This window comes from Chiloscyllium plagiosum, unplaced genomic scaffold (assembly GCF_037043375.1).
Source record: "Chiloscyllium plagiosum isolate Xiang-an unplaced genomic scaffold, Cpla_swu_hap1 HiC_scaffold_49, whole genome shotgun sequence".
NCBI classification, from domain to species: Eukaryota; Metazoa; Chordata; class Chondrichthyes; order Orectolobiformes; family Hemiscylliidae; genus Chiloscyllium; species Chiloscyllium plagiosum.
In genome coordinates, this window is record NW_028270187.1 from 3,590,246 (window position 1) to 3,613,245 (window position 23,000).

Genomic DNA, 23,000 nt, shown 5'->3' on the forward strand with positions numbered 1-23,000 from the left:
TCCCATTGTCCAGCCTCACCTAATGTTCCAATTCCCAATCAGATATCTGCCTCATTCCCCAATCCGGAGAGGGCCCGGGGAGGAGGGCGGAAAGTACCGGCGCCAAATCATCAACCGCTATCTTTCAAATTTGAAAAGCCCGCCAATTTCCAAACAAAGGAGTATGTCTTACACTAAGAAATAAGTACAAAAAACTGAATAAGTTTAAAAAACATTAATTCTCATGTTAATTTAGTTTTAGTTTACAAATGTGTACTTCACACGGTCTTACTCTCCCAAATTTGCCGACCTGTATCTGTCCATTTCTGATCTGGAGAGTGGGTTGTTTTTTTTTTAAATCTTAGAGGCTGAAACAAAACGGGCCAAACATTGCAGTCTGCAAGCTGTCTTTTCACTTCACATTTCAGTAACACCCCGGCATGTTTATAAAGCAGCACACAACATTCTTCCAGCTCAGTATCGATGGCGAACACGGTGTTCAGACGATGTTTTAAAGATGTCCTCCCTTATCGGTTTCGATCAGATTCAGCAAAAATCTCCACATCTCAGTCCGTCAGCTGTTTGGGTGTACTCTCTGTTCACTTTGAAAACTTCTTACAGACAGCAGGAAGTGTATCCTGTAAAAGCGGAATAAATCCGCGCAATTTTTTTTTAGAAAACAGGATAAAATACATCAATTCGTGGACTGTGAAGCACTTCCGTTTGGTTTGCCAGGGTTAAAATAAGCGTTATCATTCCACCAAGGCCTTTCGCAACTTGAACAATTAAGGTGAAAAATGATTCCATATCGTTTCATCTGCTCTCTCGCTAGCGTTTATCCCCCCCATCGTCGATTCGCACTTATAAAAGTCACACACCGGCGCTTAATCTACTGCCTCTCTACTGACAGGGGAATACCTATGCAAACTAAATCTTAGAGGCTGAAACAAACAGTTCTTTAGAAATGGTTCAGGTCACTCTGGGAAGTTGTAGGTGGCTCTTATAAGAGCCTTTGGGTTTTGGATGTGTTTGTCTCAGTATAATGCAGTCCTTCACTTGGAGCTGGTGTACTTGGTCACCGCCTTTGTGCCCTCCGACACGGCGTGCTTGGCCAGCTCCCCGGGCAGCAGCAGCCGCACAGCGGTCTGGATCTCCCGGGAGCTGATGGTGCTGCGCTTGTTGTAATGGGCCAGGCGGGAAGCCTCCCCCGCGATGCGCTCGAAAATATCGTTGACGAACGAATTCATGATGCTCATGGCCTTGGAGGAGATGCCGGTGTCGGGGTGAACCTGCTTCATCACTTTGTAGATGTAGATGGCGTAACTTTCCTTCCTGGACCTTTTCCGTTTCTTGCCGCCCTTCGCTGGCGCCTTCTTGATGATTTTCTTCGCGCCTTTCTTGGAGGCTTGCTGTGCTTTCTTCTCATCAGCCATAACGCCGCTCACTTTCAGACACAGAATAAGGGAAAGCGGGCTCGGAGCTCCCTTTTATAGCCTGACGACGTCAGCAATGCTAATGAGGGATGTGGTAAATCCGTTTCCCGATTGGGTAGTTTACACTGATATATTTAACAAAATCTCAGTTTCTATGATTGGTTTATGCGGTATCCAATGTGGATCAGTCAGAATCTGCAACGAAATGTGAAGTGGACGGTGATTTTGTTCCTGTCAGTCTGACTGAAGGAGATTTGTTTTGTGTCTGTGATACAGAAAGTGACTGTGGTATTGGCTCGGTTTCCTTTTGCTCGTTGTTGTGATGATGTGGGAGTGGAAGGGTGTGTTTGCAGCTCTGCATGTCTGTTTCTGGTCCTCTGTATGGGCTGGAATTAACGCAGAACTTGTCACTTTGTGAAAAAAAACTTCCATCCATTTGAAATTGTGATTACATTTGTTGTCAAGTTACACAGTCAACTGGAACCTGACCGTGAGTGTTTTCTACCCTTGGGGTTGATGTAACTCGTTCTCAATTGCACGGAGTTGAAGACAAATTAAAAGAAAAAGTTTCTATGTCATATTTTTCTTGAGTCACGACTTGACTGTGGGATGAATATATTTCTGAGACCTTGACTGATACTGTGTGCTTTGCAAGTACCTGCAGTGTAACTGAACCACGTTGCTGCACTTTCCATTTAGGCGTCATGCACTCTCATGTAGGGATTTATAGAATTTCTCAGTCTTATGCGAATACCTGTTAACCAGCAACTGTTAGCATGCTATGTATATATGTTACTTTAACTTTGTATCTGTCGTGTCCTCATTTACACATTTGGCATTAACTCAACACCTGTCCACCGAGGTTCTGGTCCTCTGTGTAATAGGGCAGAGTTTCGGGCATAAGCCCTTCTTCTCCTGAAGAAGGGCTTATGCCCGAAACGTCGATTCTCCTGTTCCCTGGATGCTGCCTGACCTGCTGCGCTTTTCCAGCAACACATTTTCAGCTCCTCTGTGTAATAGTCAATTAGTGTTACTTCAAGAGAAGTTTTATTCAGTAACCATCAAACACTGATGTAAGCGGTAAAACATTACACGATTTGCCAGCCACTTAGAAATATTTCTCCAATCTGTGCCCCTAGGAGAAAGTGAGGATTGCAGATGTTGGGGATTGGAGGGCTTATGCCCAAAACTACGAGATGAAGGACCTATGCTTGAAACATCGATTCTCCTGCTCCTCAGATGCAGCCTGACCTGCTGTGCTTTTCTAGCACCACACTCTCGACACCAATCTGTGCCCAGATGTATTTTTGTAAACTCGATTTCACAGTCTTTACATGACAGTATGTTACTGGACTGTAACTCAAACCTTCTTAAGTGTAACTGTAGGTGTCATCTATTGACATAATGTCGTACCTACAATTTTGAATGCACCAGATACCATTTTGGACAGACTCGGGTAGGACTCACTACCCTCCAGTCCCTTACTCTATGAAAATCAACTTCTGCAAATTGAAGTTGAGTTTGGTAATTCTAATTCCAGCATTTCAATAAGGAATAACTCTTTGTACATTGTTACTGACAATATCTGCAATGTCACTACTGATGTGACATTGTTTATGCCAGTTTCTAGCTAATCAATAGTTGTACTATATCCTAACAATTTATTACTTTGCAAGTGACTCAGTATTTCATGCTGTAACTGCCAGTTTGTTGTTTCTAATCTTGTGTTTACTCAGTTTCAGTCAACCACTGGCATGTCAGAAAGCAAATATCTCAACATCTCAAAGTTTCTGATGAAATGGATGGTTAATCTTTTTTCACTCCATCCCTGATATGCCTCGGTAACTTATAACTGAATCGATTAGTATGTGATCTGTGAGCACACACATATCAGTAAGTTACAGATAAAGTGTATGGTGAATGATGCCTCCCATTCCTGTCATGCAGATACAGTGTCTTTGCTGTAGTTATTAATTTCTTTCAGGCTTGTGTCACTTTAAATATCTCAGAGCAGAAGCATGAGAAGTCTGTGGCATTTTCATCTGCCTGTGTATACTCTGTCATGAGATCACAAAGGCTTTAATTATGATCGTCATCTCATTTTGATGTTTAGTGCCCATAACCAAAGACTCCCTTATGTATCAAAAAAAGATATATGGCTACATTAGCATAAATTAAGCTGATAACCCAACCCCACCTGCTCTCTTTGGAACAGATCAAGGGGAGAATGTTCTACATTTCTTTCTGAGACAGAAGGCTTCCTGTTCAAACCTGTGTCCCTTACTCTGGATTCTCTCATGAGCAGTAACATACTCCCAGCATCAACTCTGTCAACTCCCTTCAGATCATTTTCTTTTGTCCTGAAGATGATAAATTGTTCTTCAAATCTCCAGTGAGAAAATGCCCAACCATTTTATGCTTGCAATGAGAGCCTATATATCAATCTACAGCTCTAAGTTTCTGCAATGTGAATATGAGAGTGCAGGTATCACTCTGTCCCAGTAAGATTCTGCTATGTGCATACTTGAGTGAAGTTATTACCCTATACCTGTTGGTTCCTACTGTGTGAATATGTCAGTTTCTGCTCTGTGAATGTGATAGTTTAATTACCAATCTGTCCATGTCAGTTTCTGCATTATTGAAACATGAACATAGTTATCAATGTCTACCTGCCATCTTCTGCTAAGTGAACATGTGGGGATCCGTATTGAAATGTACTTGTCACTTTCAGTGATATGAAATTCATGAGTGTAGTTATCAATCTTTCCCTGTCAGTTTCTGCTTTGTGAATGTATTGATGTAGTTAGACATCTGTACTGATGAAGGGGCTTTTAACCAAAATGTCAATTCTCCTGCTTCTTGGATGCTTCCTGACCTGCTGTGCTTTTCCAGCATCACACTCTCAAGTCTAATCTCCATCATCTACAGTCCTGACTTTTGCCCATCCAACGGCAGTTTCTGATCTGTGAATATGGAAGTATAGTTATTGATCTGTCCATCAGTTTCTCCAATTTTAATATGACAACCTATTTATCTATCTCTCCCGGTCAGTTTCTGTGATGTGAAGATGACAATCCAATTATCTATCTGCCCCTGTCAGACTCTGCTGTGTGAATATGAGTGTTTCATTATCAGTCCTTTCCTGTCAACTTTTGCAACGTCAATATGATTTTAGTTATCAATCTGCCTCATTAGTATCGAGGTGAATATAAGAATGTAGTTATCATATACCTGTGAGATTCTGCTCTGGGAATATGTGAGTGTATTATCAAAATGTACCTGTCAGTTTCTGCAATGTGAATGTGTTTGTGCAATCATCAGTCTGCCCCTAACTGCTTCAGCTATATGAATGGATGACCACATCTGTACCTGAAAGTATCTTTACCTGTCAGTTTGTCTTCTGTGAATAAGTGAGTGTACTTACACATTTGTCTCTGTTTAACATGACACTTGCAGAAACTGCAGGAGCTCTTTTTACTTCAAATCTCTGTTGCTCAACATGAATAAGATTTTATCTATTGCCATCACCAGCGTGGCATGGTGGCACAGTGGTGCCAGGGATGCAGATTCAATTCCAGCCTTGGTTCATTACCTGTGCGCAGTTTGCATGTTCTGCCCATGTCTGCATGGGTTTCCTCTGGATGCTCCAGTTTCTTTGCATGGTCCAAACATGTTTAGGTTAGCTGGATTAGCCTAAGTTGTCCAGTAGTATTCAAGGATGTGCAGTGTCAGTGGGTTAACTATGGTAAATGTGGAGTTATGGGGATAGGATGAGGTCTACATCTGGCTGGGATCCACTTTGGTGAGTTGTTGCAGGGGGATGGGCCAAATGAACTCTATCTGCACCAGAGAAATTCTATGTACTGTAATTGAACGTAAGACTTTATTAATACCATTTTCAGTCTCTGACAGCGTAAAGCAGTTTGGATAATTTCCACAACTTTTATTCTATGGTACAGGTTATGATTGTAAGTTATATTCTGAATGTGCATTTTGAACTTATTGTTCACATGTTTATAACAAGACCACTTTATGAGGGCTTTTGCATTCTGTATCCAATAATCTTTGGGGATCTGTTTAAATGTGTACCTTTTCACATTAATATTTAATTTCCCTTTGGACCACTTGAAAACAAAGTATTCATTCAGTCATTTTGTATGAGATGTGTTCTGTTTTCACTTTGTTGAAACAAATTAAATTGCAATATTTGTTTCAATCTGGCACTTGGCATGCTAGCTAATTCCTTCAGTTTGGACAAACAGAATTGATACATGAATTACATATAGTCATAGAGTCAGATAGCAAGTTTAAACCATGATGAGATAATTGAAGGAATAATTAACCTGAATCTTTCCCTTTTTTTACGTGAAATACATTGTTAGCATGCAATAGGTTCAGTATTTCCAAATAAACAAGTGGAGTTTACTTTTTGACCAACGTTATACTATGCATTAAAATTCTATAGGAAGTTCTCTTATACACTGGGACTGACATACTTCACTCTCACCTTTCCTGTTTAATTTAAGGAAACGGTAGCTCTCCCAACCATGTGATCCTAGTAGGCTTGAGTTTTCTATTTTTGCCTACGGACCTATTAACCTGACAGTATTTCTGTGTTTTGCAAATTATTCTGTACCCACTGTGTATGGCACCATCTCACTCTTTGTTGTGTCCAGAAACCATCAGTTTCCTTTAAGTCCTTCATTATGTAAATAAGGACAATAACTGGTGCAGTCTGCAACTATTTGTTCTTCTCTGTGAATGCAGAACTAATCTTGTTTCTTCCACTCACTTGTACGGTTTGTGTACTTGGGAAGTACTCTCTACCCGTCAGTCTGTGCTATTTAATAGGACTGTGATATGGTTTATTGTCCTTCAAAACTCTACTCAGATGTGACAGACTGTCAACAGATTAGAGCCATGTTGTCTATTGAAAAACTTGGAAACTAAATTTAATGCTGACTACTCGGGCTGTTGTGTACACGCACTGATTTTATGTATAAAAACAATTTTTGAAAGGAACAGTTGTTATGATACAGGGAAGATGCCCACACTCGATTGATCCTGCTTCAATCTTCCTGCATTGTGCTACTGAGCAGTTTAAATGTTTGCTATTAAATGGACAGCCAGTTAGCAAAAGGAGAGAGTTTTCAGTTCATGTTTCCTGAAGTGAATGGGCAAGATCTTATTTTCTTTGACTGTATCTGTAGGATTCACAGACAAGTGAAACCACAGCACATTGTCACAGAAAGGATCTGTGCTGTTCTTCAGAGTCAAGGAGCTAAAAGCAATGGACCTTTGCACCTCCGATAGTGCAGAGTCTAACTGGGAGTAGTGATATCAAGGTGTGGCCTTCAGAGAGCCACACAGTTATACAGCACAGAAACAGATCCTTTGGTCCAAGCTGTTCATTCTGACCAGACATCCTAATCTGACCTCGTCCCATTTAAGTTAAAAATCTCAACATCAGGTTATAGTACAACAGGTTTACGTGGAAGCACTAGCTTTCAGAGTGATGAAGGAGCAGTGCACTGAAAGCTGGTGCTTCCAAATAAACCTGGTGTACGACAAATTGGAGTTGTGTGATTCTTAACTTTGTTCACCCCAGTCCAACACTGACACCTCCACTTACCAGCATTTGGCGAATATCCATCAAAACTGTTCCTATTCTTGTATATATCCAGGTAACTATAAAAGGTTGTAATTGTACCCACCACCTCCACTTCCTCTTGTAACACATTCCATACAAGAACCACCCTCTATGTGATAGAGTAACCCCACAGGGCCTTTTAAGATCTTTTTTCCACAATTCAAACCTGTGCCCTCTATTTTTGCATTCACCCACATTCGGAAAACAACCAGGGCTATTCATCCTATCATGCCCCTCATGATTTTCTCAACCTGTACAAAGGTCACACCTCATTCTCCGACAGTCCATGGAACAAAGCAACAGCCTGTTCAGCCTCTCCCCCTAACTCAAAACCTCCAGTCCTGGCAATGGAACATCCTAATAAGAGTAGTGCAGTTGACGTGGTTTATATGGACTGCTGTAAGGTCTTTGTCGAAGCATAACCCCGGACCGGGGAGGAAATACTCAGCAGGCAGGCAGGCAGCATTCAGGCAAGTGGTAGGTGCTTATTCAAGTAGAAGCGGGTTAGTGCAGGGAGAGGGCCAAATGATCTTCCCCAGGGACTGGCCTCAGAAGAAAGGTCCATGACACAATTTCTTTTTACAATAAAAAGCAATATTGTTTATAAGCTTTCTGATAACAATCACATACAACTTGATTATGATGTTCCCCCCTCTTACTTTGCATACGCCATTTAATGAGACACCTAATCAATGATGGGCATTTCTATGGACAGCTCCAGGATCCCTTGACCTCTCAGAGTTTAGAGGACACTGTAATCTCTAGGCCTTGCAATCTTTCTATGCATCCTATTCATTCACATTCCAAAGTTATTTTCTATACACCCTTGTGTTTCTCTCAGTCTAGCTTATCTCTCTCAGGACAGCTTGAATGCGGTTATTCATTGTATTCCATTTTATCAAGATCAATTGCTCCTCTGATATAATTCGGACAGTGGGGAATATATGAAGAAAAAACAAAGGACAGTTTGTTTTGACTTACTTGCCACAGACATGTCATTTTAATTTCTGTTATTAAAAACTCAGTTACAAATGTAAAGTAATTCAGATATCCCAACTATTAGCATTTTGTGATTAATGGGCTGTGAGCAATCTATTGTGTTCTGGGTGTAAGAGAAGTCATTACTTAAAGCTAATTAACCTTCACTTCCAGGTTTATATGCTTCTTTCCCCTTTATGCTTTAGTATTATGCATCTATTTTTTATGCTGGAAACTACGGTGATGATGCTATGTCTCCTTACGAGAACCTAATTCTGAATATTCTAACTTATTTCAAGAAACTGAGTACTATGAGATAACTTTACCTGTTGCACCCTCAGCTGTTTTAGGGGATTAATGGGCTTTAACTAGCATTTGGTATCTGTTCATTAACTGGGACAATTACCCTTTCATTTAATGTGGCTGGACTTACTCATTTATTGGATCTTCGGTCTGTTTGTCAGAACTGTTTCGAATGGGAACAGGCTGGGTCCTTTTTACTGTCCTCAGAGTGGCTTGTTCAATGGTATCGTTCTGCCTTACTGTGCAAGTAGGCTGCTTGGTGTAGTTTCTGCCTGCCATTGCATTTCACATCCTGCTATTTAATTCTTAAAGGTCAGTTTGTGTTAACAGACATGGGCCACTCTATTCTGGCCAGGTACAGGCCACCCTTACAGCCTTTGACAAAGTCCCATATAAAAGACTGGTCCAAACTCGGCTCTTGGAGTCTCAAGCAAATTGGATCTGAAATTAGCTTGCAGCCAGGATGCAAACTATAATGGTGGAGGGTTGTGTTTGTGATTGGTAGCCTGTGACCAGGGATCAGTGCTGCTTGTTACGTACATATTAACAATTGGATATGAATGTTGAACGTATAATTAGTAAGCCTGCAGATGAATTTTTTGTGCAGAAATGTTATATGTGTCAGTGCAGCCTTGGAGTGCAATGGGCCTGTTCCTGTGCTGTATTGTTCTTTGATCTATGACATGAAAGTCAGTGGCATTGTTGACAGTGAGGAGGATGGTCTCAGGCTACAGTATATGAACATTGGGCACTGCAATGGCAGATGGAATTTAATCCTGATAAATGTGAGGTAATGCATTTTGGAAGGTCTAATAAGGCAAAGAATTACACAATGACGGATTGGTCCCTCGCCAGTACTGAGGACAAAAGGGGACTTGGTATACAAGTCTATAGACCAGAGAAGGTGGAATGGGACAATTTGGCACCGCCCTTTTGGCACCGATCATTTGGCCCTGCCATTTTGGCTCTAAACTGTTTTGGCGCTCATTACTTTGGCGCTGAGCTGTTTTGGCATCAATTCAGAATAAAAAAAAGTCTTGTAGAGTCCGTAAGAAATTCGTTTTTATTGCATTGTAAGAAAGAAATCTAATTCTTTTTTATTCATTATTTTAACCTATTCATTATAAAAAGGAATTTCTACATTTTGCTACATTTATCAAACACGTATAGATAACCATCGTGTGAAAATTTTGGTTTGTCTTTTTTGCTTAGAATGTTTTCAGCCATTTCTGGTATGGGCTCTCCAAGAAAATAGAAAGAAAATTGTATTACAGCTTTCCAATGTGAAGACAGAAGGGCTTAAGTATCATCAAGGCAGTAGATGACTATGAACATTTGTTAAATGAGAAAATGATTACAAAACGAGATTTAAATCTACAGCGGATCATTACAGCTTTGACTATCAACTCATGCTAGTTGAGAAAATTACATTGGGTCGTTAGTCATCCTCTCTTCTTTCACCAAACAAGACTTTTATTTTTATTCTGAATTGGCACCAGAACAGCTCAGCGCCAAAGTAATGAGTGCCAAAACAGTTTAGAGCCAAAACGGCAGGGCCAAATGATCGGTGCCAAAAGGGCAGCACCAAAACGTACCCGACCCCACAGAAGGTGTCAGTACAGGCAGACAGGCTGCTGAAGAAGGCATACAGAATGCTTTCTTTCAGCACCTGAGCTGTTGAATATAAGAGCAAGGAAGTCTTATTCCACCTTTATAAAACAGATCAAATACTGAGTGCAGTTCTGATTACCACACAATTAGAAGGATGGGATTGGCTGGAGAGGATGGAAAGTCTCCGTCAAAAGGGGAGACTGTATGAGCTGGGTTTGGTTTCCTCTGAGCAGAGGTGGTTGAGAGAGGATCTGACTGAGATGTACAAAATTGTGAAAGATGCAGACAGAGTAGATTGTGAGAATCTTTCTCCCCATGGCAGATGAGTCTGAGACCAGAGAATACAAGTTGAAGGTGCAGAGAAAGCAGTTTAGGGAATATCTAAGAAAAATATTTTGATCTGGAGGGTGGGTAAAGTTTGGATCATGCTGCCCGAGTGTGTGGTGGAATACTCTCACAGCATAGAAAGCAGCATCTGGACATGCCCATAAGAAACCAGGACATAGTCAGCTATGGGCCAAGTGCAGGTAAATGGGATGAATGTACTTTGCTGTTTGTTGGACATCATGGACATGGTGGGCTGAAGGATCTCTTTTTATGCTGTATGACTCCATATCTCTATAATATGCTTGTAAATCTTTTCTGCACCATCTCAAGTTTAACAACATCCTTCCTGGAGAAGGGAGATGAGCATTGCACACAATCTCCTAAAAGTGGCATCACTAATGTCCTGTACAGCCCAAGTCCTACACTCAATGTTCTGACCAATGAAGGAAAGCATGCCAAATGTTTTCTTCACTGCCCTGTCTACCTGTGACTCTACTTTCAAGGAAATATGTAGCTGCATCCCTCAGTCTCTTTGTTCAACAACACTCGCCAAAGCCCCACCATTAAGTGTATAAGTCCTGCCCTTGTTTGTTTTACCAAAATCTAACACCTCACATGTGTCTAAACGAAACTGAATCTGTCACTTCTTGGCCCACTGACCCACCTGATCAAGGTCATAATTTGTTCATTTTTTCAGTGCACAGTGATATAATTATTTGAAGACTGTTGAAGTAGTGGCACGGTGGCTCAGTGGTTACCACTGCTGCCTCACAGAAGCAGGATCCCAGGTTTGATTCCAGCTTCGGGCAACTATGTGTGGAGTTTGCACATTCTCCCTGTGTCTGCGTGCATTTCCTCCGGGTGCTCCGGTTTCCTCCCACAGTCCAAAGGTCAGGTGAATTGGCCACGCTAGATTGCCCATATTGTTAGATGCATTAGTCAGAGGGAAATGGGTCTGGGTGGTTCCTCTTCGGAGGGTTGGTGTGGACTGTTTGGGCCAAAGGGCCAGTTTCCACACTGTAGGGAATCTAATCTAATCAAAAGGTATGTATTAATTACCCTCCACTGTATTGTAATGATGCTCACCATCATTTGGACACTTGTGTAGCTCAATGGAGAGGAGGAGGAAGGCAGAAGGACTCTGATTTTCTCTCATGCAGTGGTGGAAATTGGAACAGCCAAACTAAATTTTTTTGAAGAATGAAACGTTTGAACTCTTCTCGTAAAAAGATAAATGAGCAGCTTTAGGAATCTATGTTATCTTGTGAGGAGTTACTGAGAGATAGTCACTCGTCAGGTAGAAGAAGAAAGGCCAATGGGTTACAGTCAGGGGGCTGAAAGGGAACCAGCAGACAGTGCAGGGATCCACTGTGGCCATTCTGTCCCTGTTGCTGAGAAGCGAAGGGGGGAGAGGAAGAGTGCATTCGTCATTGGGCTCTCCATAGTTAAAGGGACATATAGGAGGTTCTGTGGGAGTGAGACAGACTCATGGTTGGTGTGTTGCCTCCTAGATGCCAGAGTTCATGATTTCTCACATTGTGTTTTCAGGATCCTTGAAGGGGAGGGGGAGCTGCCCCAAGTTGTGGTTTACATACGCACTAACATTATAGGTAGGAAAAGGGATGGAGATTTAAGGCAGAAAGTCAGGGAGCTAGGGTGGAAGCTTGGAGCTAGAACAAACAGAGTTGTTATCTCTGATTTGTTGCCCATGCCACATGATAGCGAGAGGAGAGAGAGGAGTTGAACACATGACTAAAGGGATGGTGTGGGAGGGAGCGTTTTGGATACCTTGATAATTAGGGTAGGTGGGACTTCTACAAAAATGATGGTCTAAACCTGAAGCAAAGTGATACCAATATCCTGGGGGATGTTTGCTAATGCTCTTCGGGAGGGTTTAAACAAATTCAGTAGGGGTATGGGAATCTAAATTGTAGTTCCCGTGTCCAGAGGTTGAGCGTAGTTAGGTCAGAAATATGGTTTCAATGTCACAAGTGTGCACCAGCAAGCAGGAAGGTGGTTTGAAGTGTGTCCACCTCAACACCAGGAGCATCCAGAATAAGTGGGCGAACTTGGGATCTTGCTATTGCAGTCATTTCAGTGACATGGATCGAGCAGGGACAGGAATGGCTGTCATAGATTCCAGGATTTTGATGTTTCAGTAAGAACAGAGAAGATGGTAAAAAAGAGGGGGAGGTGTGGCATTGTTAGTCAAGGACAGTATTACGGTGGCAGAAAGGATGTTTGAGGACTTTTCTAATGAGGTAGCATGGACTCAGGTTAGAAACAGGAAAGGAGAGGTCGCCCTGTTGGGAGTTTTCTATAGGCCTCAGAATAGTTCCAGAGATGTAGAGGAAAGGATTGTAAAGATGATTCTGGATAGGAGCAGAGTAACAGGGTAGTTCTTATGGGGACTTTAACTTTCAAAGTATTGATTGGAAATACTATATGTTGAGAACTTCACATGGGTCAGTTTATGTCCAATGTATGCAGAAGGGTTTCCTGAAACAGTGTGTACACAGACCAACCAGGGTCCGGGCCATAACGGATTTGGTACTGGGTAATGAACCCGGCCAGGTGTTAGATTTGGAGGTAGGTGAGTACTTTGGTGAGAGTGACCACAATTCAGTTATGTTTACTTTATGAAGGAAAGGGGGATCTGTTTATACTGCAGGGCAAGATTTATGATGCATAGGATTGGGAAGGAAACTGCAGGGGATAGGCACAATTGAAATGTGGAGCTTATTCAAGGAACAGCTAGTGCGTGTCCTTGATTGGCATGTACCTGTCAGGCAGGGAGGAAGGGGGTGACTGAGGGAGCCACGGTTTACTAAGAAAGTTGATCTCTTGTCAAGAGGAAGGCAGAGGCTTATGTTAGGATGAGACGTGAAGGCTCAGTTAGGGCGCTTGAGAGCAACAAGCTAGCCAGGAAAGACCTAAAGAGAGAATTAAGAAGAGCCAGGAGGGGACAAGAGAAGTCTTCGGCAGAAAGGATCAAGGAAAACCATAAAACTTGAAAAAGACAATGTTGTCGAGGATAATATTGAGATACAGGCTACTAGACTAGATGGGATATGGGTTCACAAGGAGGAGGAGTTAGCAATTCTGGAAAACGTGAATATAAATAATCTCCTGGACTAGATGTGATTTATCCTAGGATTCTCTGGGAAGCCAGGGAGGAGATTGCAGAGCCTTTGTCTTTGACCATTAGGTTATCATTGTCTACAAGCATAGTGCCAGAAGATTGGAAGGTAACAAATGTTCCCCTTGTTCATGAGGGAAGTAGAGATCACCCTGGTAATTATAGTCCAGTGAGCCTTATTTTGGTTGTGGGTAACATGTTGGAAAAGGCTAGAAGAGACCAGATTTATAATCATCTCGATAGGAATAAGGTGGTTAGGAACAGTCAATATGGCTTTGTGAAGGATAGGTCATGCCTCACAAATCTTATTGAGTTCCTTGAGAAGGTGACCAAACAGGTTAATGAGGGGAAAGCAGTTGATGCAGTGTATATGGATTTCAGTAAAGTATTAGATAAGGTGTTTTCAGTAATTTTTCCAATGGTAGGCTACTGCACAAAATATGGAGGCATGGGATTGAGGGTCATTTAGCAGTTTGGTTCAGAAATTGGCTAGCTGAAAAAAAACACAGGGTGGTGATTGATGGGAAATATTCATCCTGGAGTTCAGTTACTAGTGGTGTACAGCAAGAATCTGTTTTGGGTCCACTGCTGTTTATCATTTTTTATAAATGACCTGGATGAGGGTATAGAAGGATGGGTGAGTAAATTTGCGGATGACACGGAGGTTGGTGGAGTTGTGGACAGTGCCGAAGGATATTGCAATGCTATTCCTTATCAAAAATGATGCTCACCTTCCTCTCTTGCCTCCCTTTCTGTCCTGTAGCATTTACATCCTGGAACATTAAGCTGCCAGTCCTGTCCATCCCTGAGCCATGTTTCTGTAATTGCTATGATATCGCAGTCCTATGTTCCTAACCATGCCCTGAATTCAGCTGCCTTCCCTGTTAGGCCTCTTGCATTGAAATTAATGCAGTTTAATTTATCAATCCTGCCTTGTTCTCGGCTTTGTCCCTGCCTGCCTTAACTGTTTGACTGGCCTTTGTTCTCAACTGTACCAGCACGGTCCCTCACAGCGCCAGGGACCTGGGTTCAATTCCAGCCTTGGGCGACTGTCTGTGTGGAGTTTGCACATTCTCCCCGTGTCTGCGTGGGTTTCCTCCGGGTGCTCCGGTTTCCTCCCACAGTCCAAAGATGTGCAGGTTAGGTGAATTGGTCATGCTAAATTGCCTGTAGAGTTAGGTGCATTAGTCAGAGGGAATAGGTCTGGGTGGGGTTACTCTTCGGAGGGTCGGTGTGGACCAACTGGGCAGAAGGCCCTGTTTCCACACTGTAGGGAATCTAATCTAATCTAAGCTAATCTTATCTCATCTCTTTCCTCACCATCTCCCTGGGTCCCACCCCCACCTTACTAGTTTAAATCCTCCCGAGCAGTTCTAGCAAATCTCCCAGCCAGTATATTAGCCCCCTTCCAATTTAGGTGCAATCCGTCTTTCTTGCACAGCTCTTTTCTTTACTTAGAGTAATTGAGGCGTGGAATATTCTGCCTGCAACTGTAGTAGACTTGCCAACTTTAAGGGCTTTTAAATGGTCATTGCATAAACATATGGATGAAAATGCAATAGTGTACTGCGCTGTCATGTTCTAAGTTCTATTATCTCACTAAATCTTTTCTACTCTTGTTTCAAATTACGATTATGTGATCGCATTGAGTATTTGAGAGAATGGTATTGAGTTTTCTTGCATTTTATATCAGATTTCATAGGAATGCAGGGCTATTTGGAGAGGATGAAAGCTAATTTGAAACAATGGCACAAGAAGCCTTTTTGATGAAGATAAGAGTCATTAAAAAACCTGTTCCTGCAAGTTGGAGAAATTGAGAATGATGTTGTGCTAAAGGTGGGGATGGCAACTCCTCTGCCACCATGATACATTGATGGAAATGGAACGCTGTCTGAATGGGAGTAGAATTGTTAGCTGGATGTTTCTGACTGCTGCAGACCACAGTGACTTCATGGAAGAGTGATATTCATTTTGATTTTCTGTTGCCTGCAGTGTATATGGAACTGTTAATCCAGCTCTGCAGTTATGATGTTTGTATTTTGAACTAATTCTCAATTAGTCAGTTGCTGTGTGTGTGTCTGCGTGTCTGTGCCTACAGTAATTATTCCCTATTGTCAGGAGTAAAAACAGAAATTCCTGGAGAAACTCAGTTCTAAATAACAATTACTGGCCCCAATACATTAACTCTGTTTTCTCTCCACACATGCTGCTAGACATGCTGAGTTTTTTTTCAGCACTTTCTCCTTTTGTTTGCAGCCTCCAGCATCTGCAGTTTTATTTGTCAGGTTTTGGCACAGAATGGGTGTTTGGAATTCACATTATTTAATTGTCATGTGACTATATATGACAACTATTCATTAAAGGATTAACTCTGTCCTGCCTAAACACTAATAAATTAATAACACTGCTTCATCCTGTAAATTGGTGACTTTTTTCTGGTTTCCTTCTATCTCTGTATTTAACACCTGTGTTATATATGGTTTTTGAAATGATGTTACAGTCTGATTTTCTTTTCCATCTTGATTTTAACTTTAAAAATGTCATGTTAAATGTAGATTTAATGCCTTTGCTGGGCATCTATTTCAGATAAGAATTCTGAAAAATGGTGTAAATATCAATGGACTTGACAATATTAGGAAGAACTTTCAAACTTTGATTGGCAGCAGATGCTCGCAGGTAAAGGAACAGCTGGAAAATGGGAAACCTTTAAAAATGAGATAACAAGAGTCCAGAGACAGTCTGTTCCTGTGAGGGTGAACGGCAAGTCTGGAAAGTGTAGAGAATGCTGGTTGATGGAGAAATTGAGGTTTTGGTCCAGAGAAAGAAGGAAACATATGTCAAGTGTAGACAGCAGAGATCAAGTGAATCCTAAGAAGAGGAAAAGGCAGTAGGAGTATAATTAAGAGGGAAATCAGGAGGGCAAAAAGGGGGCATGAGATAACTTTGGCAAACAGGGTTAAGGAAAATGCCAAGGGATTTTATGAATACATTAAGGACAAAAGGTAACTAGCGAGAGATTAGCGCCCCTCAAAGATCAGCAAGGTGGCCTTTGTGTGTAGCCACAGAAGATGGGGGAGATACTAAAAGAGTATTTTGCATCACTGTTTACTGTGGAGAAGGACATGGAAGATATAGAATGTGGGGAAATAGATGGTGATATCTTGAAAGATGTCCTTATTACAGAGGAAGAAGTACTGGATGTCTTGAAATGCATAAAGGTAGATAAATCCCCAGGACCTGATCAGGCATATCCTAGAACTCTGTGGGAAGTTACCAAAGTGATTGCTGTGTCCCTTGCCGGGATATTTTTATCAGGATAGTTACAGATGAGGCGTAATAAGACTAGAGGTTGGCTAACGTGGTACTACTGTTTAAGAAAGGTGGTAAGGAAAAGCCAGGGAACTTTAGGCTGGTAAGCCTGCCATTGGTGTTGAGCAAGATGTTGGAGGGAATCCTGACGGACAGAATTTATACGTATGTTGAAAGGCAAGAACTGATTCGGGACAGTGAACATGACTTTGTGCGTGGGAAACCATGACTCACAAACTCAATTGAGTGTTCTGAAGAAGTAACAAAGAGGATTTCCTCATGGGAGACTAGTTAGCAAGGTCAGATCTCACTGAATACAGGGAGAACCCGCCATTTGGATATAGAACTGGCTCAAAAGGTAGAAGACAGAGGGTGGTAGCGGAGGGTTGTTTTTCAGACTGGAGGCCCGTGACCAGTGGAGTGCTATAAGGATAGGTGCTGTATCTACTACTTTTCATTATTTATAGAAATGATTTGGATGTGAGCATAGGAGGTACAGTTAGTAAGTTTGCAGGTAACACTAAAATTGGAAGTGTAGTGGACAGCGAAGAAGGTTACCTCAGATTACAATGGGATCTTGATCAGATGGGCCAATGGGCTGAGGAATGGCAGGTGGAGATTTTTTCAGATAAATGCAAAATGCTGCATTTTGGGAAAACAGACTTATACGCTTAATGGTAAGGTCCTAGCGAGTGTTGCTGAACAAAGAGACCTTGGAGTGCAGGTGCATAGTTCCTTGAAAGTGGAGTCGCAGGTAGATAGGATAGTGAAGAAGGCGTTTTGTATGCTTTCCTTTATTGGTCAGAACATTGAGTACATTTTGCAGCTCTTCGGGACATTGGTTCAGCCACTTTTGGAATATTGCACACAGTTCTGGTCTTCTCCCTATCAGAAGGATGCTGTTCAGAAAATATTTACAAGGATGCTGTCAGGGTTGAAGGATTTGAGCTAGAAGGAAAAGTTGAATAGACTGGGGCAGTTTTCCCTGGAGCATTGGAGGCTGACGAGTGACCTTATAGAGGTTTATAAAATCATGAGGGGCATGGATAGGAGAAATAGACAAGGTATGTTCCCTGGGATGGGGGAGTCCAGAACAAGTGGGCATACGTTTAGGGTGAGATGGAAATGATATGAAAGAGACCTAAGTGGCAAGATTTTCATGCAGAGGGTGGTAGATGCATGGAATGAAATGCCAGAGGAAGTGGTGGGGGCTAGTACAATGCAAATTTAAAAAGCATCTGAATTCATATATGAATAGGAATAGTTTGGAGGGATATGGACTGGATGCTGGCACGTGGACTAGATTGGGTTGGAATAGCTGGTTGGCATAGACAAGTTGGACCGAAGGGTCTGTTTCCATGCTGTACGTCTCTGACTCAATGATTGATGAGAGTAGAGCGGTGGACATGATCTATGTGGACTCCAGTAAGACGTTTAACAAGTTTCCACATTGTAGACTGGTTGGCAAGGTCAGATCACATGAAAATCAGGGAGAACTAGCAATTTGGACACGGAATTCACTTGAATGTGGAAGACAGAGGGTGGTGGTGGAGGGTTACCTTGCAGACTGGAGACCTGTGATCTGTCATGAGCACAAGGATCAGTGCTGGGTTCACTGCTTTTCATCAATTATATGAATGATTTGAATATGAACATGAAAGGTTTGCAGATGGCATGAAAATTGACATAGTAGTGGACAGCAAAGAAGGTTCCCTCAGAGTACAACAGGATCATGATCAGATGGGCCACTGGGTGTGAGCAGTGGCAGATGAAGTTTCATTCAGATAAATTTGAGGTGCTTCATTTTGGAAAGGCAAATCAAGGCAGGAGTTATACACTTAATGCTAAGGTCCTGGAGAGTATTGCTGAACAAAAAGACCATGGAGTGCAGATTCATAGTTCCTTGAAAGTAAAATCGCTGGTCAATAAGATCATGCAGAAGGCATTTAGTATGCTCTTCTTTATTGGTCCGAACATAGAATATAGGGGTTCTGGATTAGTAGTGCTGGAAGAGCACAGCAGTTCAGGCTGCTTCCGAGGGGCAGTAAAATCAATGTTTCGGGCAAAAGCCCTTCATCAGGATTCCTGATGAAGGGCTTTTGCCCGAAACGTCGATTTTACTGCTCCTCAGATGCTGCCTGAATTGATGTGCTCTTCCAGCACCACTAATCCAGAATCTGGTTTCCAGCATAAAACCAGTCATTGTTTTTATCTATTGAATATAGGAGTTCAGACGTCATGTTGTGGGTATACAGTTAATTGGTTTGGCCGCTATTGGAATATTGTGTCCAATTCTGGTCTTCTTCCTATCGGAAGGAGGTTGTGAAACATGAAACATTCAGAAAAGATTTACAAGCTTGTTACCAGGGTTGGAGTATTTGAGCAAAAAGGAAGGCTGAAGAAGTTGGGCCTGTTTTCCCTGGAGTGTTGGAGGCTGAGGGGTGACCTGACAGAATTTTATAACCTTTATAAAATTCTGACCTTTATAAAATCAGGAGGGTCTTGGATAGGCAAAATAGACAAGGTATTTTCCTTGAGGTGGAGGAGTCCAGAACGAGAGGGCACAGGTTTCAGGTGAGAGGGAAAAGACTTAAAAGAGACCTAAGGGGCAACGTTTTTATGCAGGTGGTGGTGTGTATATGGAATGAGCTGCCAGAGGAAGTGGTGGAGGCTGGAACAATTCCAAAATTTGAAAGGCATCTGGACACTTACATGAACGCTGCAAAACGTGTTAGATTGTGGACATGGATACCGCTATTAGGCATGGGAACACCTCCCACCGTGTACATGGCAGGTACTCATGTGACTCAGCCAACATTGTCTATCTTATACGTTGCAGGCAGGGATGCCTGGAGGCAAGGTACATTGGGGAAACCGAGCAAAGGCTATGACAACGGATGAATGGGCACCGCACAACAATCAACAGACAGGAGGGTTCCCTCCCAGTTGGGGAACACTTCAGTGGTCCAGGACATTCAGCCTCGGACCTTCGGGTAACCATCCTCCAAGGTGGACTTCGGGACAGGCAACAGAGGAAAGTGGCCGAGCAGAGGCTGATAGCTAAGTTCGGTACCCATAGGGAGGGCCTCAACCGGGACCTTGGGTTCATGTCACATTACAGGTGATCACCATTGCACTACACACACACACACAGATATTCCTACACACACACACACACTCTCATATGCACACGGACACAGATACACACAGACGCGCACATAGACATCCACACACACCCTTATAGACACACAGACTCCCACACATACACCCCCTCACAGACTTAAGACACTCTGCACTCACTACACACACACACACACACTTTCTCACACTCACAACCCCCACCCCAGGCAGACACACACACACACAGACAGACAAAGACCCACATGCACACATATATATTGTGTGTGGTGAATTGTTTTGGTCCAAAGTTACATTGCACTTTGCTCAAAAACCACATAGATTCATGTCGAACTCTGAGCTCAAAAACTGCATGAATTTATGTAAAACTCTGTTATTTCACTTTTTAGATTGGAATCAATCTAAACATCAGGTCATAGACAGAGAACACAGGGGGCTAACACCTTCAACACATTGTCTAGCTATCACCATTGTTAACAGCTAACCCGAGAATACAACTTTTTTAAAAAAAAGGGTTTTGTGATTTACACATGAAAGAAGTGAAACTATCACTGTATTCTAACAGATGAAAGGCTTAACAGACAATCAATTCTTCAATGTATAATTTCAGTTACATCACACTGCAAATTTTTGCTATAAATTCTGTGTTACGATCGAGCCCTTCACAATCACCTGATGAAGGAGCGTCGATCCGAAAGCTAGTGTGCTTCCAATTAAACCTGTTGGACTATAACCTGGTGTTGTGTGATTTTTAACTTTGTACACCCCAGTTCAACACCGGCATCTCCGAGTCATGAATAGGAATGGTTTAGAGGGATATGGGCCAAGTGCTGGCAAACTGCACTAGTGCTGCCAAATGGGACAAGAGTGGTTTTGGATATTTGGTTGGCATGGATGGGTCAGACCGAATGGTCTGCTTATGTGCTGTACATCTTTATAATTCTATGGCTGTGAATTATAACTATTGTTGGCAAATGGGGTAATGTACATAAAGAATGGTGAGGGAGAAAAAGAATTGTAATTCTTCTGTGATATAATTCCTCTTGATTTGACAATTTCTCTCTGGAAATTGAGTCAATGTGTGTTTAATTCAATCTGCTCTGTAACTACGGAAAGGATGTTCTTCAGTCTGACTGCAGTAACATACCTGCTGTTTGTTAGAAGGAAATGATCATATTTGGCTTTGTACTGAGGATATTACACTATCTTGGTCCTTCAAGTAATTGTATAGAGGAAGACAGAAGAGATATCATTTGTAAATCAACATTAAGTCAATGTAATAATTTAATAACCATTAGGCTGTTTTTCCTTCAAGACAGCAATTCCAACAGGACCACAGGGCTGATTCTATTCTTGGCCTGAGCTGCTCTTTGGTGATTGTATAAAAAAAAAACTGTACCAATTCACTGAGGACCAATACTAACCAACAAATGGGATAATGCAAGTGCATGTCTGGATATGAAAGATTCCTTATCTATCCATAGCTGTCAGTTCCTGCTCAGTGAATGTGTGAGGACAATTATCAAGATGTACCTGTTAAATGCTGCTCTGTGAATATGAGTGTAATTATCAAACTGTAATTATCAATCCATATAATCTGTGCAAACATGTGAGTGAATGCATTTATCAATTTGACCCTGTCACTCTATGGTAAATATATTTACATTTTCTCATCACAAAGACAAATAGGGACAGACTGATAACTACACTCATACATTCACATAGCATAAACCGACAGGTGCAGGTTGATAACTGAACTCATGTATCCACATAGAGGAAACTGCCAGAGACTGGTTGTTATATACATTTCATACATTTCAAATAAATAGGATCAGTCCCTATGTGTTTCTCTGATGTGAATATGCGAGTTTAGTTATCTATATATACCTGTCAGTTTTTGCCCTGCGAATGTGTGTGTTTGCTTACCAATCTGTCTCTAACAGTTTCTGCTGTGTGTCTGAGAGTGCAGTTATCAACCTGAACCTGTCAGTTTCAGCTATGATAATGTGAGTTTCGCTATTAGGCTCTACCTGTCAGACTCTGCTTTATGAATATTAAATGCAGTCATCAATTTGTACCCATCACTTTCTTCTATGTGAATGTAGATATTGATCTCTACCTGTAAGTTTAAGCTGTACCAATATGTGAGTGCAATTATCAAACCGGTCAGGTTTCGCTATTTGACACCAGAGTATCATTTTTAATCTGTTTCAACGATGTAAATATGAGAGTTTAGAGAACAATCTGTCCCTGTCGGTTTCTTCCCTGTCAATGTAAATACAGTTATTGATCACATTCTGCTGTGTGAATGTGGATGTATTAATCAAACTGTAGCTGTCAGTTTCAGTGATGTGAATGTGGGAGTACAGTTATCATTCTCTACCTGTCAATTTCTTCTTTGTCAAAGTGAGTGTAACTGTCAATCTGTACCTTTCAGACTCTGCCGTGTGAATACATAAATATAGTTGTCAATCTGTAGCTGTCAGTTTCTGCTTGGTGAATATGTTTATGTAATTGTCAATCCTTCCAATTTCTACTATGTGAATGTGAGAGCTGAGATTTCACCTATCGCTCTCAGTTTCTGCTTTGCGAATGTTAGAGTTTAGTTATCAATCTTTCCCTGTCGGGCTTTGTAATGTCAGTATTCGAGTGTATTTATTAATCTTTTCCTGTCAGTTTGTGTGACTGTAGTTATCAACCTGTACCTCTCAGATTCTGCTCTCTGAGAGTGTACTTATCCATTTGATTTGATCTGATTTATTATTCTCACACGCACTGAGATACAATGGAAAGTATTGTTTTGTGTGCTTTACAGGCAGATAATATCATACAAAATGCATCACAGTAATAGAACAGAATCCGCAACACAGTATTAAAGCTGCAAAGAGAAAGAGCTTAACATTAAAAATTGAGCAAGAATGGAAAAGCATAGCAGGTCAGGCAGCATCCGAGGAGCAGGAAAATCGACGTTTCAGGCAAAAGCCTTTCATCAGGAATGTCAGAAACGTCAGTCCTGCTGTGCTTTTCCAGCACTATTCTAATCTTGACTCGAATCTCCAGCATCTGCAGTACCAACTTTCACCTTTAAAATTTGAGTAGTTCATTCAAAAGTCTGATAACAACAGGGAAGCTG

General features: G+C 41.7%; 1 protein-coding gene and 1 long non-coding RNA gene across 2 annotated transcripts in view; one reads left to right on the top strand and one right to left on the bottom strand.

The window, feature by feature from the left end:
• Positions 1 to 23,000, top strand: part of LOC122544647 (uncharacterized) — a 211,597-nt gene that overhangs the window by 132,021 nt on the left and 56,576 nt on the right. The window lies entirely within an intron of this gene.
• LOC122544598 (histone H2B type 1-O-like) lies at positions 177 to 1,427 on the bottom strand. The gene has a single exon (XM_043683917.2). The coding sequence runs from the start codon at positions 1,410 to 1,412 to the stop codon at positions 1,032 to 1,034; it is 381 nt and encodes a 126-aa protein (XP_043539852.1). The 5' UTR covers positions 1,413 to 1,427; the 3' UTR covers positions 177 to 1,031.

Coding starts and splice junctions, on each gene's coding strand:
- LOC122544598 (XM_043683917.2), bottom strand. CDS start 1,412: ATGGCTGATGAGAAGAAAGCACAGCAAGCCTCCAAGAAAGGCGCGAAG.